Below are 19541 nucleotides of genomic sequence, written 5' to 3' on the forward strand. Positions count from 1 at the left end.
GTTAGACTGACTGGCCTGTAATTATTCGTTCTATCCCTCACTCCCTTTTGAAACAGAGGTACAACGTTCACAGTCCTCCAATCTTCTGGCATCACCTGTATCCAGTGAGGACTGGAAATCCTTAGGATCTCTCAAAATGTTCACAGCTACTTGTGAACAGTAGTCACTGCTTTTCAGTCAGCAAGCATAACAGCCAACTTTGTACTCAGCAAAGTCCCACACTCAGCCAGTGATTAATGTTCAGTTAATCTGTTTGTGGTGGTGTTGATTGAGGGATGAATACTGCACAGGACACCTGGAGAACTCATTGATCTCCAAACAGGACGGTGCAATCTTTTACGCAAAGCACGCCCCCAGAACAGGGAGTTAAATACCTCGTCGGTACCTGGTGGAGAGTGTCAGCCCAGACTGTGTGCTCCGTCCTATGAATGAAGCTTTAACCCTCGACCTTCTCATTCAGAGGCGAGAGTGCCGCTAACTGTGCCAAGCTGACATCACTTATAAGTGCTGAGCACCTGATCCCTGTTCTCATGGAAACACTGAGTGCTGGATCCAGACCTGTGCAAACGGAGACACGGTCTACATTTTTGTTTGTGACTGAAAGCTGTGCCGATGCTGTTAGAGAATGGAAAAAGTTTCCCTGAGCCATTACGGGGATCAGAGCTAAGCACCCTGCTACTGAAACTAATGCTGCCTGCTTTCCGGAACAGCAGGCACTGAGACATTACTTTGTTCATATGGAGCCAAGCAAAGTTCAGACTGTTGCTCAGTGTGTGTGCGTGTGGATCTGTTTATAATGCTGCATTGCGAATTTGTTCAACAACACAACATCACATGTGGGGTTATTACAGTGAAAGAACAGACACTGCCCACCCAGTTGCATTTACTCTACCACTATACCCCACTTTATACCCCTTCCCCGCCCAGTGCCATTTATCGGACTCTAATACCCCACTTTATACCCCTGCCCCACGACATTTAACCAACTATAACACCCACTTTATACCCCTGCCCCACATCATTTACCCGACTATAATACCCCACTTTATGCCCCTTCCCCGCTCAGTGACATTTACCTGACTATAATACCCACTTTATACCCTTTCATCGCCCAGTGCCAATTACCCAACTCTAATACTCCACTTTATACCCCTTCTCTGTCCAGTGCCATTTATCTGACTATAATACCCACTTTATACCCCTTCCCCGCTCAGTGCCATTTATCTGACTATAATACCCACTTTATACCCCTTCCCCGCTCAGTGCCATTTATCTGACTAAAATACCCACTTTATACCCCTTCCCCGTCCCGTGCCATTTACCCGATTATAATACCCACTTTATACCCCTTCCCTGCCCAGTGCCATTTACCCGACTATAATACCTACTTTATACCCCCTCCCCGCTCAGTGACATTTACCCGAATATAATACCCACTTTATACCCCTTCCCCGCCCAGTGCCATTTACCTGTCTATAATACCCACTTTATACCCCTTCTCCGTCCAGTGCCATTTACCTGTCTATAATACCCACTTTATACCCCTTCACCACCCAGTGCCATTTACCTGTCTAAAATACCCACTTTATACCCCTTCCCTGCCCAGTGCCATTTACCTGTCTATAATACCCCACTTTATACCCCTTCTCTATCCAGTGTCATTTACCTGTCTATAATACCCCACTTTATACCCCTTCTCCATCCAGTATCATTTACCTGTCTATAATACCCACTTTATACCCCTTCTCCATCCAGTATCATTTACCTGTCTATAATACCCACTTTATACCCCTTCTCCATCCAGTATCATTTACCTGTCTATAATACCCCACTTTATACCCCTTCTCCATCCAGTGCCATTTACCTGTCTATAATACCCACTTTATACCCCTTCTCCATCCAGTGCCATTTACCTGTCTATAATACCCCACTTTATACCCCTTCTCCATCCAGTATCATTTACCTGTCTATAATACCCACTTTATACCCCTTCTCCATCCAGTGCCATTTACCTGTCTATAATACCCACTTTATACCCCTTCTCCATCCAGTATCATTTACCTGTCTATAATACCCACTTTATACCCCTTCTCCATCCAGTATCATTTACCTGTCTATAATACCCACTTTATACCCCTTCTCTATCCAGTGTCATTTACCTGTCTATAATACCCACTTTATACCCCTTCTCCATCCAGTATCATTTACCTGTCTATAATACCCACTTTATACCCCTTCTCCATCCAGTGCCATTTACCTGTCTATAATACCCACTTTATACCCCTTCTCCGTCCAGTGCCATTTACCTGTCTATAATACCCACTTTATACCCCTTCTTCGTTCAGTGCCATTTACCTGTCTATAATACCCAACTTTATACCCCTTCCCCGCCCAGTGCCATTTACCTGTCTATAATACCCAACTTTATACCCCTTCTCCGTCCAGTGTCATTTACCTGTCTGTAATACCCCACTTTATACACCTTCCCTGCCCAGTGCCAGTTACCCAACTATAATACCGCACTTTATACCCCTGCCCCGTGCCATTTACCCCACTACTATACACCAACACATATTCACAGTAAATCAAACAAAACTGGGGAAAAAATGGATAATGTCCAATAACAGACAAGGGAATTATGTCGTGCGATTAACCCAAGTCCATTTGTTGTCGCCCATTTCTAAATGCGCTGCTGATTTGTTGTGGTGGGGGGGGGTGGGCACCAAGTTCATGTGAAGTTAGCTTGCACGACTGAAAGCTAACCTGCACCTCTCAAAGGGGAGGTACATTCTGGTCGCAACAAGTTCTGGAACTGGTTGCAGAAGACATTCTGAGCAGGGAGTAGGTAACTGGTGTGACAGGGCAGAGAGTGTGTTCCAAGGTTCTCTGATGCAGCACTGGAGGCCTTGGTGCAGGAGGTGGATACGAGGAGGAGGGTCCCCTTCCCAAGAGGTTCTCCAGACAGTCACTGAGAAGGCAGTGGGAGCAGACAGCCATCACTATCAATGCCAGCAGTCTAGTTCCAAGAACCTGGATGTAGTGCAGGAAGAAGTTCAATGACTTCACACGAGTAGTCAAGGTCAGCGAATGCATCATCAAATGCCATATCCTTACAAATGAACCATTAGCCTCTCACACTGCTCCATTCACCATCCCCCCCTTCACTCACCTATCAACATTCTCCATCAAGCACGACTCTGACCTCACATTCATAGCCTCATCTCACTCTTACACACTTAGTATTGCTGCAAACCTCACACCTACATCTCACAGCTTGCACACGCTGCCAACTATTCAACTATGACAGGCACATCACCCAAACACATTGTACCACACTCACTGACACACTGCCCTCTCTCTTGCAGGACAAAATGGCACATAACCAGAGAGAGCAGCACCTAACCGGTGGAGGACAAGCGCGGATGCATAACCTCGCCATCATGAGGGCAGGGCAATCTTTGCTGCAGCTATGACTGAGACCGTGGCCTGTGGTGCTGAAAGCACAGAAGATGATGGTATGTTCCTACTTAATCCACCTTCTCACAACACACTTTCCCCTCATCTTGCAATTTCTCCTGATATACAAGCTACAGATGGTGTAACCTCTCACTTTCCCCCCCAATTCCCTCACTGCAACCCTCCCCTTGTGTCTTTCTCCTTTCAGGTACCCAAGAACTACTGTCTGGTGTGGAAGCATGAATGCCAAGCGAACGGGACACTGATGATTAAGAAACACCTTCATTCCATTCTCACACTCGCAACCAGATACTGGTACTGTGCAAACTTTACAGGGTAGCATAGAGGCAGGAATTGCACATGGTGAGTCACTGGGCACAATTGGCCTGCAGCCAGTAAGGGGGAGAAAGGGAAGCACAGGTGCCAGCTCCCCGGATAGGAGGTTGCACATGAGGTCTGGTACAGGAGACTCAGATGAGGACTTTGATAGGACAGCATACAGAAGGCAGCGAATGCCATGCACACAGGAATGTCACGGTCAAGGAGCATGGAGGAGTCAGTACCAACTTAGAACAGGGCTTTGTACAGAACCTGGAGCCCATCCTTTCCAGCGTGGGAGTGGCGGCCAACACCATGATAGCATTTACTAACCTGACCCTGATGCAGTATCTGATGGCCAATATTGCAACTTCAATTGCAGCACAAGCAGGAGACACCCAACATCTGAGTGATACAGTGGAAGTTCAGACTGAAGCCATGAAATCTCAGCTCATTGCCATGCAAGCTCTGCTTGCTGCCATGGAGGGTCAGACTGCTGTCATCATGGCTGTGGATATCTGTGCTGAAAGGTGCTCTCAGGGTGTCACAGCAGTCCTGCAATCTGTGCTTCAACAGCTTACTAGGATTGCTGAGGCACCACTCCAGGGAGTGACAGTGGCTCCATGGAACACAAACCTGCTGCCCTCTCTCAGGATGACAATGTTCCTCCTCCCTCCAGACTGTAGTTGCCCATGCCGAGGTTGGGTCTTCTAGGCCCAGAGCTGCTCAAGGTCATCATGCAAGGCCGTCTGCAGTCTCCCCCACTGAAAGTCAGCAGCCTTCCACCAGCCATGCTGCAGCCATTGGATAGCACTGTGTAGGAGCACTGGGCCAGGCAAAGGCACCTGCCAGACAGGAGGCAGGCAGGACTTTATTCTGCTTTTGGAGACAGGCATGGAGACGGGGGATGGTAGGGGGTGTCGTTCCCTGCCATGTTGCCTGAGGTGGGGAAGGCCAAGGATGACCTTCCTGCCCCAGGCCAATTTCCCCTGGGAAGACCCCCTCCCATCCCGTTGCCGGGGGCTGCCTAAATGGCCCCGGCGACCCTGAGCCCACTCACCTCTCTCGGGCTCTCTGATGTCCTCGGGACTGCAGGGTCTCCTGCAGTATCGTCAGTCGCCACTGCTTCCGATTGGCCGGAGCTCTTGGAGATGGGAGCTCGTCCCTTAAAGCGACATCGTCCTCGCCGGCAGGCAGTTAATCAGCTGCCCGCTGTGTGGTAGCAACAGGGGGTCCGACAGAGATCCAAGGCTGGGTCTCCTCTCATCTTCCGGCCCACCGCCTGGACCCCAGTCACCGGAATAAAATCCGGCCCAGGCGCCAAGGCAGGGCACAAGGATGAATAATTGACTCTTCTATAGAATGTATAGTTTTCTGGATAAAGTTGGTTTGGAATGGTTGATTTGTGGTGGATTTTATTTCAGCTTTGTGGCCAAGCAGACACTGTGTTGGTCAATGACAGAGGGATGGTAAGCTATGGGACTGAATGGGGGTTTCGGATTGTACTCATAGTTGAATGAGGCGAACACTGACAGTCGAGCCGGAATGGGAATGTGTTGGTTACCTCCTCTCTTTGTTCCTGCTCCTCCCCTCCTCTTCCTCCTGCTCCTCAGCTGCTCACCATATCCCTGGTGACAACGGCTGTGCCCTCACGATTACAAGGCTATGCAAGACACAGCAGACCACGATGAATCAGGGGACACACTCTGGTGGATACTGCAGTGCTCCTCCTGAACGGTTCAGGCAGTGGAACCATTGCTTGAACACCCCAAGGGTCTGTTTCTATGATGTTTTGTGTGGCAGCATGCCTCTCATTATAGCCACATGTAGTCAGGTTGTAGAGGGGAGTCACGAGTCAGGTGTTAAATGGATAGCCCTTGTCGCCCAGCAGCCCACCCTCTGGTTTGACGTGGTTTCTCAAATAATAAGGAAGCAGCAGATGGTGCAGAATAAATGACTCATGCCTACTGTCAGGATAATGGGCATTCACTTGCACAATGTATGGAGTATGACCATATACCAGCGACACATTCAGCGAGTGGAACCATTTGTAGTTGTGGCACATCTCAGCATTTCGATGCGGCATCTGCAAAGCCATGTGTGTGCAGTCAATGGCACTCTGCACCATGGGAAGCCTGCTATCTTGGCAAAGCCATGTACACACACTGCCTGTTTCTCTCCGGTCAGACAGAAGACAATGAACTCTCCTCTCCTGGCATTAAGTGTGTAAGTCCCTTGTGCATGAGTTTACCCTTATGCAGCAGTGGACGACAAACTGGGAGACATTACAGATATTGACTGCTCCAGCCTGGAAGGATCTGATGCAAAGAAATTCGGAGCCAAGGTCACCTTCACAGCCACTGACAGCGCCATTCTCACCCTGCTCTGAGGTTGCAGGTTTGTGTGCAAGAAGTGGCAGATTTTCCCGAGCACCTCCTTTGTAAAACAGAGTCGGCGCACACACTGTTCCTGGCTGAGGTTGAGGTAAGAGAAATGCTCCTAGAGACCACCTCCTCCTCCTCCCTCTGCGAGCAGCTTGGCCTGTTCTGTACTGCCTCTGCTCCATCTCCCCCTCATGCTGCAGGCCAAGAGTGATGGTAACTATAGCATCCATGACTGGGAGAGAGGGTTCTGACCAGAACCGTTGAAGACCGAACCAAGGCCTTTACCCAGTGCAGGACCACTCCCTGTCAACTTCACCAACTTTAACCAACTCTAGAAACTACCAGACACTTCTCCAAGCTCAGACAGAACCTGCGGAAAGTTAATCGGCAACTAACCTGAGAGTGTTGATGATTCCTTTAAGTAGTGTTGGTAGGGAGTCTTGCCTACTGCTGACCATATGTTCAGCCATGCAAGGTTAAGAGAGGATGTTAGCTGCACCATCGAGGTGCTACTGACCGATATGAAATGGCGTCTGGTGTGGGATACACTAGAAGTGTGTGCGTGCAGTCCAGATGCCATTTAAGGACCAAAATGGCACCTGTGGCACTGAAACTACAGGCGTTACGGAGCCAAATTTTGTGGCCTACCTGACATGTTACTCTTAATCATTTTTTGCACAAAAAGAACTTGAATATGAGTAATGCTCGAGTGCTATTGTTTTTGAATGAAGTGAATTTGTACAGGTTTAAAATAAAACTACAGGCATTGAAGATGTATATTCAAGATGGATGAGCCAGTTTGCAGAATGTGGCAACACACTGTCTATTGAAACTGATAATGAAAGTGAGGTTGAATCACCATCCCAAGCCCTTGTTCATTTCATAGACTCTAGAATGGTTACAGCACAGAAGGAGGCCATTCAGCCTGTCATGTCCGTGCCAACCCTCTCCAAGGGTAATTTAGCTAGTCCCACTCCCCTGCTCTTTCCCCATAGCCCTGCAAATTTTTTCTCTTCATTTGCTTATCCAATTCCCTCTTGAAAGCCACAATTGAATCTGCCTCCACCACACTCTCAGGCAAAGCAATCCCGATCCTAACCACTTGCCATTGATTCTTTTGCCAATCACATTAAATCGGTGTCCTCTGGTTCTTGACCCCTCTGCCAATGGTAACAGTTTCTCTCTATCCACATTGTCCAGACACCTCATGATTTTGAACACCTCTATCAAATCTTCTCTCAACCTTCTCTTCTCAAGGAGAACAGCCCCAGCTTCTCCAATCTATCCTCATAACCTCCTCCCTGGAATCTTTTTTGTAAATCTTTTCTGCACATCCTCTAATGCCTTCACATCCTTCCAAAAGTGTGGTGCCCAAAATTGGACACAATACTCCAGTTAAGCCAAACCAATGTTTCATAAAGGTTCACCATAAACCTCCTTGCTTTGTACTCTATGCTTCAGTTTATAAAGCCCAGGAACCCACATGTCTTTTTAACCAAGTTCTCAACCTGCCCTGCCAACTTCAATGATTTGTGCACATATACCCTCAGGTCCCTCTGCTCCTGTACCCTCTTTCGAATTCACCCTTTAATTTATATTGCCTCTCCTTATTCTTTCTATCAAAATGTATCACTTCATACTTCTCTGCATTAAACTGCATCTGCCACTTGTCCGCCCATTCCACCAGCCTATCTAAGTTCTCTTGAAGTTTATCATTATCTTCCTCACAGTTCACAATACTTCCAAGTTTTGTGACAGATGCAAATTTTGAAATTGTGCCCTATACGCCCAAGTCTAGGTCATTAATATAGTTCAACTAAAGCAGTGGTCCTAGTATCGACCCCTGGGGAACCCCACTGTATACCTTCCTTCAGTTCAAAAAACAATCGGTCACCACCACAGTTTCCATTTTGCAAAAAGTAGGCAATATTTTCTTTAAACCCAGGTACCAAGGATGCAGGAGAGAGCGTGCTGGTTTTATTAACAGGGCTGCTGGTCCATCATGAATTCAGGGATGGAATGAGAGGGACAGGCCTCCCACTGCCCAGACACAAAGAACGACAGCACAGAAAGACAGACAGTCAGCCAGCCAGCTAGATGTAGGGAGGAAGCCTGGCCTAGCACGGGCTCAGTCTCTCAACAAAACTCCATGACCAATCAGATCAGAAGGGCCAACAGGAAATGGTTAGTGAGTTCACTAAAGGGACACTGTGGGGTATTTATTATTATTTTACTTGATCACGAGGAGGTTTGATTGAAACTGTAATTTCACTTGTTGCCTGTAAATAAACCAGCTCAATCATTCCTGTCTGCTTTAGCCTTCAGATAGGTGAGAGAAGCACTTGTTTGAGAAACAATTCAAGTCATGAGAGTTCTGTTGTTACAGTCCCAGTTACACCATCATAGAAACAGGTATCGGGTAGTGTAGACACACTGCTGAGCACAAGATGCTCCAACCACTTACAGCAGTGACCAGCACTACCAAACTCATGCTCATATTTAATGCAGACCACACTCTTGTAATATTAACAGAAAAATACACACTCAGAGCAACTCAAAGTTGCAGTAACTCACACTCACAAACACTTAGTAACTCATACACAGGATAACTCACAAGCACACACACACACTAATTTAAACACACATAACTGATACAGAAACACATATTCACAGTAATTCGTACACATACTAGTTACTCACCCTCTCAAATGCACACTCACAGTAACTTACACAACATACAAACAGTAAATCGCACTTACAACAATTTTCACTAACTCATATGCTCCCACAGTAACTCACAATATCGCACAAAGGCACACCCACAGTAACTCACAAATATAAAAGCACAAATTCATACACGTATTGGTCCAAAAACACAGATACTCACACATAAAAATGCAAACTTACACATTTAGACAATTCACACAAATAGTCTTCCCTTCCAACACCCACTCTCCCCTGTTGATTTTTAAGTGGACCCAGGGTGGAGATGCTGGGGGTGCTCAGTGCTGTGCACTGCCCATTTGCATCTCCTATGTGGTATTTCCTGTTCAAGGGCATGATGGCAGATGGTTTGACACCCCATAGATTTCCACGCTGGGGTGAGCGAGGTATATCTGTCTGTGATGGGCAGAATGGAGTCTAGGTTTCTGTGCTGGAGAGAGTGGGGCCTGTGTTTCTGTGCTGGAGAGAGTGGGGCCTGTGTTTCTGTGCTGGAGAGAGTGGGGCCTATGTTTCTGTGCTGGAGAGAGTGGGGCCTGTGTTTCTGTGCTGGAGAGAGTGGGGCCTATGTTTCTGTGCTGGAGCGAGTGGGGTCTGTGTTTCTGTGTTGGGGCGAGTTGGGTCTGTGTTTCAGTGTTGGGGTGAGTTGGGTCTGTGTTTCAGTGTTGGGGTGAGTTGGGTCTGTGTTTCAGTGTTGGGGTGAGTTGCGTTTGTGTTTCAGTGTTGGGGTGAGTTGGGTCTGTGTTTCAGTGTTGGGGCGAGTTGGGTCTGTGTTTCAGTGTTGGGGTGAGTTGCATTTGTGTTTCAGTGTTGGGGTGAGTTGCGTTTGTGTTTCAGTGTTGGGGTGAGTTGGGTCTGTGTTTCAGTGTTGGGGCGAGTTGGGTCTGTGTTTCAGTGTTGGGGCGAGTTGGGTCTGTGTTTCAGTGTTGGGGTGAGTTGGGTCTGTGTTTCAGTGTTGGGGTGAGTTGCATTTGTGTTTCAGTGTTGGGGTGAGTTGGGTCTGTGTTTCAGTGTTGGGGTGACTTGGGTCTGTGTTTCAGCGTTGGGGTGAGTTGGGTCTGTGTTTCAGTGTTGGGGCGAGTTCCGTCTGTGTTTCAGTGTTGGGGTGAGTTGCGTTTGTGTTTCAGTGTTGGGGTGAGTTGGGTCTGTGTTTCAGTGTTGGGGTGAGTTGGGTCTGTGTTTCAGTGTTGGGGTGAGTTGCATTTGTGTTTCAGTGTTGGGGTGAGTTGGGTCTGTGTTTCAGTGTTGGGGTGAGTTGGGTCTGTGTTTCAGTGTTGGGGCGAGTTCCGTCTGTGTTTCAGTGTTGGGGTGAGTAGGGTCTGTGTTTCAGTGTTGGGGTGAGTTGCATTTGTGTTTCAGTGTTGGGGTGAGTTGGGTCTGTGTTTCAGTGTTGGGGTGACTTGGGTCTGTGTTTCAGCGTTGGGGTGAGTTGGATCTATGTTTCAGTGTTGGGGCGAGTTCGGTCCGTGTTTCAGTGTTGGGGTGAGTTGGGTCTGTGTTTCAGTGTTGGGGTGAGTTGGGTCTGTGTTTCAGCGTTGGGGTGAGTTGGGTCTGTGTTTCAGCGTTGGGGTGAGTTGGGTCTGTGTTTCAGCGTTGGGGTGAGTTGCGTTTGTGTTTCAGTGTTGAGGTGAGTTGGGTCTGTGTTTCAGTGTTGGGGTGAGTTGGGTCTGTGTTTCAGCGTTGGGGTGAGTTGGGTCTGTGTTTCAGTGTTGGGGTGAGTTGGGTCTGTGTTTCAGTGTTGGGGTGACTTGGGTCTGTGTTTCAGTGTTGGAGTGAGTTGGGTCTGTGTTTCAGTGTTGGGGTGACTTGGGTCTGTGTTTGTAACTGCTCAGTTCTATTCATGTGTAGTTTATGTTTTGGCAATGTTGCTTTGGGGTGCAGGGTGAAGGTAGGGGAAAACCACCGTGTGCTGAGACCATGCTGCTCTGATTATGACCTGGTACACTCAGGACCAAGCAGCAGGAGCTTTGGTTCAATTGGCCAGGCCATCTCTCATTCAGTGCTAGTTCTTCCGTTTACTGGGCTGGTAATGGATTAAGTTTGAAGCTGTACCGGGAACAGGAAACCCCTGCTGTGCTGTTCCCATTAAGCCATCTGTTCTTTCTATCAGACAAGTTGAAAGCTGAGTAAATTTTCACCTTAACCCACCCTGCCTATAAATCAGAGTGTGCATTGTCTGCCCCAAGCTATAACACAAAGTAGATGAGCAGCATTCAGAGCATGGCAATGAACACACATAGCCCACACTAAGCTGCTCTCAAAGCAACCTCATGCTGCAAACACTTCCTCCACTTTATTGCTGCTGATTTTAAGGATATGCAGAGCCGGTGGGGGAGATCAGTCTCCAGTGTAACAACACAGCAAATGCACTCACTAGGAGTTCACTACATGCAAAAACCAGAGCAATTCTAACTTCCTCCTCCACCGACCGTCTCCCTTAAATGCCGAGTTACTCTGTTGGCTTGGAGCATGTGCCCCACTTGCACTGCCTGTATCCATTCTCATTTCAGCTCGGTGAACTGATGTTGGCTGTATGTGCTCAGTCTGTGCTGAATCATACAACATGGACCGACTTCACATCAGGATTGAGATACCAGCACGAGATTTCTATCTGCGAATGGGAAAGTGTACCCAATGGGAGGCACACGGCGTGCCCCTTGAAACTTCTCACAGATGCTTTCCTTTTAACCCCCAGGGTTCTGCCACCGTGTGGAACATTCAGACAGCCTGCAGTAATCCTTTGTTCCGCTCTGAGCCATGATCTCATTCTGGAGGTATTGCTGTCTCCTGCCATTCGCTGCCAGAATGAGCTCAGTAGAAGTCACTGCCTGATCCAGCAGCCACATCTGCTCTCAATCAGCTGTCCCGGCTTGTGACAAGGCCATGCATCGAAGATAATCTGCTACGGTGCACAAGTTTCATTGATAACTTCCGTCAACTGAGAAGTTACATCTATCAGGAAAGACTGAACAGCCTGGGGCTCTTTTCTCTAGAAAAGAGAAGGCTGAGGGGCTGACCTGACAGACGTCTTTAAAGATTATGAAAGGGTTCAATAGGGTAAACATAGAGAGAATGTTTCCAAATGCGGGTGTGACTGGGACTAAGGGTCATAACTTGAGAGAAATGTCTTTGTCCAGAGGGTAGTTATGTTGTGGAATTTGCTACCACGGAGAGTCGTTGAGGCAAACAGAGTAGATGCATTTAAGGGGAAGCTGGATAAACTGGTTGTAAAGTGCTTTGGGATGTCCTGAGGATAGGAATGGTGCTGCAAAAATGCAAGTTTATTTGCTCATATTGGCGAATGTTCTGCTCCGTAAACATTGCCTGACCTGACCAGGTGACGGAATAAAAAAACACGCAACCAGACTAGAGTTTTGTGCCTGTCCACTCAGTCTAACATTTCTGGACTGTCTGATCACATCTTAAAAGTAAAAAAGAAAGAAAAACTTCCATTTATCTAGCGCTTTTCACAACCACCGAACATCTGAAAGTATTTACAGTTACTTTTGAAGTGTTGTCACTGTTGTAATGCAGGAAACACAGCAGTCAATTTGTGCACAGCAAGCTCCCACAAACAACAATGTGATAACAATCAGATAATCTGTTTTTGTGATGTCGACTAGGGGATAAACATTGGCCAGGACACTGGGGAAATCTCCCCTGCTCTTCTTCGAAATAGTGCCATGAGATCTTTTTCATCCACCCAAGCAGTCAGTTTAACGCCTCATCCAAAAGACAGCAGCTTTGACACTGCAGCACCCCAGCAGTACTGCACTGGAGCGTCAGCCTTGATTTTTGAGCTCAAGTCTTTGAAGTGGGACTTGAACCCAAAACCTTGTGACTCAGAGGTAAGAGTGCTACCAACTTAGCCACAGCTACATAAACTGCTGTCGTCAATGGGCGAGAGTCTGATGAGAGGCCCCTGGATGGACAGCCATGTGCGAGAGAGTACTGTACCTCAGTCAGGTCCTGGTTGAACCGGGCCAGCAGGCGGGCAGTGCTCAGGTCTCTCCTGCGGCTCTGGGACAGCTCCTTAATGCGGTTCCTCCTCTCCAGGATGGTGTTGAGCTTCTGCTGGATGCGGCTGGCATCGTCCCGTTTTAAACCCTCTTCTTTCAGCTTGCCTGCCTGTTCCTGCAGCGACATCACCTGAAACAGAACAAAACAACACACACCATTTGGTGCAGGAACACTTCAGATTTTGGCACCTCATCACCCACTTTAAAAAAAGCATACTTCTTTCTTCTTCGTTGTTGGGATGTGAACGTTACCGGAAAGGCCTGCATTTATTGTCCATCCCTAGTTGCTCTGAGCAGGTGCGGCACTTGAAGCGCTGATACAACTGCAAGGCCTGCTAGGCAATTTCAGAGAACAGTTTATTAACTGTCATCTATGTTGGTGTGAGACTGGAGTCACATATAGGACAGGCCTGGTAAGGATGTTAGTGAACCAATGGGTTTTTAAGAAAACTGACAGCTTACCCAACCGGAGAGAGAGTCAAACACAATCCGACCCAACCGGAGAGAGAGTCAAACACAATCCGACCCAACCGGAGAGAGAGTCAAACCCAAACCGACCCAACCGGAGAGAGAGTCAAACACAATCCGACCCAACCGGAGAGAGAGTCAAACCCAAACCGACCCAACCGGAGAGAGAGTCAAACCCAACCCGACCCAACCGGAGAGAGAGTCAAACCCAAACCGACCCAACCGGAGAGAGAGTCAAACACAGCCCGACCCAACCGGAGAGAGAGTCAAACACAGCCCGACCCAACTGGAGAGAGAGTCAAACCCAAACCGACCCAACCGGAGAGAGAGTCAAACCCAGCCCGACCCAACCGGAGAGAGAGTCAAACACAGCCCGACCCAACCGGAGAGAGAGTCAAACACAATCCGACCCAACCCTGAGAGAGTGTCAAACCAAACCCGACCCAACCAGAGAGAGAGTCAAACACAATCCGACCCAACCGGAGAGAGAGTCAAACCCAAACCGACCCAACCCAACCGGAGAGAGAGTCAAACTCAACCCGACCCAACCGGAGAGAGAGCCAAACCCAACCCGACCCAACCCAACCGGAGAGAGAGTCAAACACAATCCGACCCAACCCTGAGAGAGTGTCAAACCAAACCCGACCCAACCAGAGAGAGAGTCAAACACAATCCGACCCAACCGGAGAGAGAGTCAAACCCAAACCGACCCAACCCAACCGGAGAGAGAGTCAAACTCAACCCGACCCAACCGGAGAGAGAGCCAAACCCAGCCCGACCCAACCAGAGAGAGAGTCAAACACAGCCCGACCCAACCGGAGAGAGAGTCAAACCCAAACCGACCCAACCCAACCGGAGAGAGAGTCAAACTCAACCCGACCCAACCGGAGAGAGAGCCAAACCCAACCCGACCCAACCCAACCGGAGAGAGAGTCAAACGCAAACCGACCCAACCGGAGAGAGAGTCAAACCCAACCCGACCCAACCGGAGAGAGAGTCAAACCCAACCCGACCCAACCGGAGAGAGAGTCAAACACAACCCGATCCACCCCGAGAGAGAGTCAAACACAGCCCGACCCACCCTGGGAGAGAGTCAAACACAACCCGACCCACCCTGAGAGAGAGTCAAACCCAAACCGACCCAACCTGAGAGAGAGTCAAACCCAACCCGACCCAACCGGAGAGAGAGTCAAACCCAACCCGACCCACCCTGAGAGCCAACACAGCCCGACCCACCCTGTGAGAGAGTCAAACCCAACCTGACCCACCCTGAGAGAGAGTCAAACACAGCCCGACCCACCCTGAGAGAGAGTCAAACCCAACCTGACCCACCCTGAGAGAGAGTCAAACCCAACCCGACCCAACCGGAGAGAGAGTCAAACACAGCCGGACCCACCCTGAGAGAGAGTCAAACCCAAACCGACCCAACCTGAGAGAGAGTCAAACCCAACCCGACCCAACCGGAGAGAGAGTCAAACACAGCCCGACCCACCCTGAGAGAGAGTCAAACACAGCCGGACCCACCCTGAGAGAGAGTCAAACACAACCCGACCCACCCTGAGAGAGAGTCAAACGCAAACCGACCACCCTGAGAGTCAAACCCAAACCGACCAACCCGGAGAGAGAGTCAAACACAACCCGACCCACCCCGAGAGAGAGTCAAACCCAAACCGACCACCCTGAGAGAGAGTCAAACCCAACCCGACCCACCCCGAGAGAGAGTCAAACCCAAACCGACCACCCTGAGAGTCAAATCCAAACCGACCAACCCTGAGAGAGAGTCAAACCCAACCCGACCCACCCTGAGAGAGAGTCAAACCCAAACCGACCACCCTGAGAGTCAAACCCAACCCGACCCACCCTGAGAGAGAGTCAAACCCAACCCGACCCAACCGGAGAGAGAGTCAAAGCCAACCCGACCCACCCTGAGAGAGAGTCAAACACAGCCCGACCCACCCTGAGAGAGAGTCAAACCCAACCCGACCCAACCGGAGAGAGAGTCAAACACAGCCCGACCCACTCTGAGAGAGAGTCAAACACAGCCCGACCCACTCAGAGAGAGAGTCAAACCCAACCTGACCCACTCAGAGAGAGAGTCAAACCCAACCTGACCCACCCTGAGAGAGAGTCAAACCCAACCTGACCCACTCAGAGAGAGAGTCAAACCCAACCTGACCCACCCTGAGAGAGAGTCAAACCCAACCCGACCCAACCGGAGAGGGAGTCAAACCCAACCCGACCCACTCCGAGAGAGAGTCAAACACAACCCGACCCACCCTGAGAGAGAGTCAAACCCAACCCGACCCACCCTGAGAGAGAGTCAAACCCAACCCGACCCAACCGGAGAGAGAGTCAAACACAGCCGGACCCACCCTGAGAGAGAGTCAAACCCAACCCGACCCACCCTGAGAGAGAGTCAAACCCAACCCGACCCACTCAGAGAGAGAGTCAAACACAACCCGACCCACCCTGAGAGAGAGTCAAACACAACCCGACCCACCCTGAGAGAGAGTCAAACCCAACCCGACCCACTCAGAGAGAGAGTCAAACACAACCCGATCCACCCTGAGAGAGAGTCAAACACAACCCGACCCACCCTGAGAGAGTGTCAAACCCAACCGGAGAGAGAGTCAAACACAGCCGGACCCACCCTGAGAGAGAGTCAAACCCAACCCGACCCACTCAGAGAGAGAGTCAAACACAGCCCGACCCACCCTGAGAGAGAGTCAAACACAGCCCGACCCACCCTGAGAGAGAGTCAAACCCAACCCGACCCACTCAGAGAGAGAGTCAAACACAACCCGACCCACCCTGAGAGAGAGTCAAACCCAACTCGACCCACTCAGAGAGTCAAACACAGCCGGACCCACCCTGAGAGAGAGTCAAACCCAACCCGACCCACCCTGAGAGAGAGTCAAACGCAGCCCGACCCACCCTGAGAGAGAGTCAAACCCAACCCGACCCACCCTGAGAGAGAGTCAAACCCAACCCGACCCACCCTGAGATAGAGTCAAACCCAACCCGACCCAACCTGAGAGAGAGTCAAACCCAACCCGACCCACCCTGAGATAGAGTCAAACCCAACCCGACCCACCCTGAGATAGAGTCAAACCCAACCCGACCCACCCTGAGATAGAGTCAAACGCAACCCGACCCACCCTGAGAGAGAGTCAAACCCAACCCGACCCACCCTGACAGAGAGTCAAACCCAACCCGACCCACCCTGAGATAGAGTCAAACGCAACCCGACCCACCCTGAGAGAGAGTCAAACCCAACCCGACCCACCCTGACAGAGAGTCAAACACAGACAGTCCAAATTATGTTGGTTTTGATCCATTCAGAGCGTTAGAAATACATGGAAGTTACCAGCCAGTACAATGCTTGAGCCGCACCAATCTGTAACAACATTTACACTCTATGCAAGTGAATAGTTTTAGTTACATTACCCCACACTGTTTCCAGATTCCAGCAGCCTCTTTTCCTTCATCCTCCTATCCAATCTAATCTTGTATGATCTGGGCACAGCCTGACTTACCTTTTCCTCCTGCGTCGCCAGCAATTTCTCAAAGGCTTCATGCCGTTTGATTAGAGAATCCACACTGTCCATGGATGTTCCCAGTTCACTTGACCTCAGGTAAACCTGAAATAAGATTGCAGCAAATCAGTGCTCACTGTCCTTCTGCACATTCAACTACATGTAATCTCTTATCAATTCCCAACCCGTCTTTATTTACCATCGATGATGAGGAATAAGTTTCACACTTGGACACAGCCAGATATTGTTGGGGACATTTTAACCTGTGCCAGCCATCCTACCCCACTAAACTCAAAGATTCTACAAAGCTACCCTGCCTTTTCAAAATATTCCACATCCAATTTAGTTTATTCCCCAGGGCGAGCATTGGGGCAGCCAGTTTGGGAAAAGGGAAAGTCCAACAAGCCTGCAGTAATGGGTGCTCTTCGAAGGATTGAGCTGAGGCACAGTTTAGAGGGAGCTTTGCTCTGTATCTAACCTGTGTTGTTCCTGCCCTGGCTGTATATTGAGCTGATGCTGGGTTCCTGAAATCTCCAGCATGGACACTGTTCATCTCCATGAGCACAAAAAGTGCTGAAGGAATATAGGAAATGGAAGTGCTCATTTCCCCAGCTGCACGCTGTGACTCCTGTGGATAACACTCCATGCAATCATCACCTACCAATGCCATCAATTACAAGCAACCTGCCACATGATAAGAAGCTTGTTTTAGTCGAAGTGCAGGAGGGAATTGATGTTGAAGGATACCTCCTGGTAAATTTGTTCTGACCTTTAGAAATAGGCTCATTGATTTCCCGTAGGACACTTGCAGCATACTGGGAGTGGTATGGCTAGTTTCCTTGTAACCAGAGTGGAGATCGATGCCCAGTGGGTCACTTCCAGTCATCCAGCAGTGATTTTTATTGCCACAGGTGCAACGCGTGGGCAGATTTGCCACTTTCTCTGCAAGTTGGGGCTTGGCTTCAGAAAGTGCAGTGAAGTTCTGGGACAAGCTGCTAGTCCTTGTATCTGTCAGGGGATCGGTATCACCCTGGGAAAGGGTACGATTTGTCCGGACTGGGGTTAGACTGATAGAGACCACCGGGCCACAGTCGTTGATGAGAGAGGGATTGAAGACACAGTTCAGAGTACAACCGGAGGCCTTGCCTGGCCAGCTGGTCTCACCCAGCTCTGGGTGCCCCCGTAACACGAGCACTGTCTGAGAGAAGCGAGGTGAAGGAGGGGCAGCGGGAATCACTCCCAGTGCCTGCGTAGAGCTGTTTGATTGGGAGGCTCCAGGGATGCTGTGAATGGAGCTTTGGTGGCTTGAGGTACTCATTACAGACTGTGGGTTGACGGTCAACGAGGCAACATGATGTCCTGGCATGTTCTGTGCAGGAGCCAGTGTGACCTGCAGCCTGCTGACCCGATGTGCTGGCGTAGACGAGGTGGGCTGGCCCACAGGCACCCAGAGCGGCTTTGAAGTCCCAGGCTGCGTCCAGCCACTATCAGCTTTTAGAACTGCTGCCAACGCAGAAGGAGACGGTAAAGGGAGAGATGATACACCAGCTGAGGACATATTTGCAGGCGGGATCTGGTGTACGGCTACAGTCCTCGCCTTCTTGGAAACACTAGGTCTGCAGCTCTGAAGGAACACTGCCTCCTCAAATCCAGGACTCATTCGAGAGCGTGCAGGAGAGTCGGGCCCTGGAGCAGCTGTGCTTTCAGTAGCACCCACACGTGGTGATTTCGGACGTGTGCTCTGGGTAGGAGGTGTCACTTCGATGGAGGAGAGGTGGGAGTCGGACGGGGCTGGCAAGGCAGAAGCCAAGGTAATGTCCATTCTTGAGACGCAGCGAGCAGGAGGGGCCGCTTCTGTGATAGGAGCTGTGGCCAACATGGAGACTGAGCGTGCGGGTAACGGTGTTCCTGCAGGTGCTGGCCAAAGCTTCTTACAGACCATGAAACGCTGGACTCTTTTACCGCTGCCCTGGCTCGACATTTTAAATCCCTCAACATCCGACCTTTCACTCATGAAGTCTGCAAGGAATGTCAAGCACACAAAGAGCGAGACTTAGTGAACACGGAAGAGTATCGCCCCAGCAGCATACTGGAGGATTAGATTCACCTCATCAGCCGCAAACTGTCCAAGAAGTCTGGGTCTGGTACAGGCTGCAGCAAACAGGAAAAACCAGGGAGTTAGTTAAAGAGGATAAGACTCGAGCACGCGTCAGAGAGCATCGGAGCAGCACCTCCAGTTCCGGGAGCCTGGCTGTGTCTGGGCACATGCTGCTATCCCTTCGAGAGTCTGCTGGATCAAGCCCTCTCTTCTAGAGGCAGAATTTCCTCCTTTAAACATTTGATCGACAGCAAGCACTGAGCAACTTGGCTCCTTCCTCCAATTCCTCCAGGAGTGCAAAAGCCGAGAAAGTCAAAGCTTTGAAAGGTCTTTCTGCCAAAGTGTGGCAGCAATGTGACTCTTGGTGCAGACACCCTGTGTCTCAATAGCCACACAGAACTGTAGCTGAGCTGCTGGATTACGTAGTCATTGCCGTGAAAGCTTTTACTTCCTAGCCCTCCCTGCATTTTTACATGAAATGCCTCACAGGCTCCATTAACCCATATTAAATTTGCACTGTTTCTGACCTCCTTGTGCAGCC

At 49.7% G+C, this 19541-nt stretch overlaps 1 protein-coding gene across 2 annotated transcripts in view; it reads right to left on the reverse strand.

Moving 5' to 3' along the window:
* Nucleotides 1-19541, reverse strand: part of sptbn5 (spectrin, beta, non-erythrocytic 5) — a 321773-nt gene that overhangs the window by 119257 nt on the left and 182975 nt on the right. For both annotated transcript variants that reach the window (XM_068039706.1, XM_068039705.1), the window contains exons 35-36: nucleotides 16903-17007; nucleotides 12837-13028 (exon numbers count right to left, since the gene is read on the reverse strand). In XM_068039706.1, the coding sequence (XP_067895807.1) occupies nucleotides 12837-13028; nucleotides 16903-17007 (297 nt within the window). The remainder of the gene's footprint in view (nucleotides 1-12836; nucleotides 13029-16902; nucleotides 17008-19541) is intronic.

This window comes from Heterodontus francisci, chromosome 9 (assembly GCF_036365525.1).
Source record: "Heterodontus francisci isolate sHetFra1 chromosome 9, sHetFra1.hap1, whole genome shotgun sequence".
NCBI lineage: Eukaryota > Metazoa > Chordata > Chondrichthyes > Heterodontiformes > Heterodontidae > Heterodontus > Heterodontus francisci.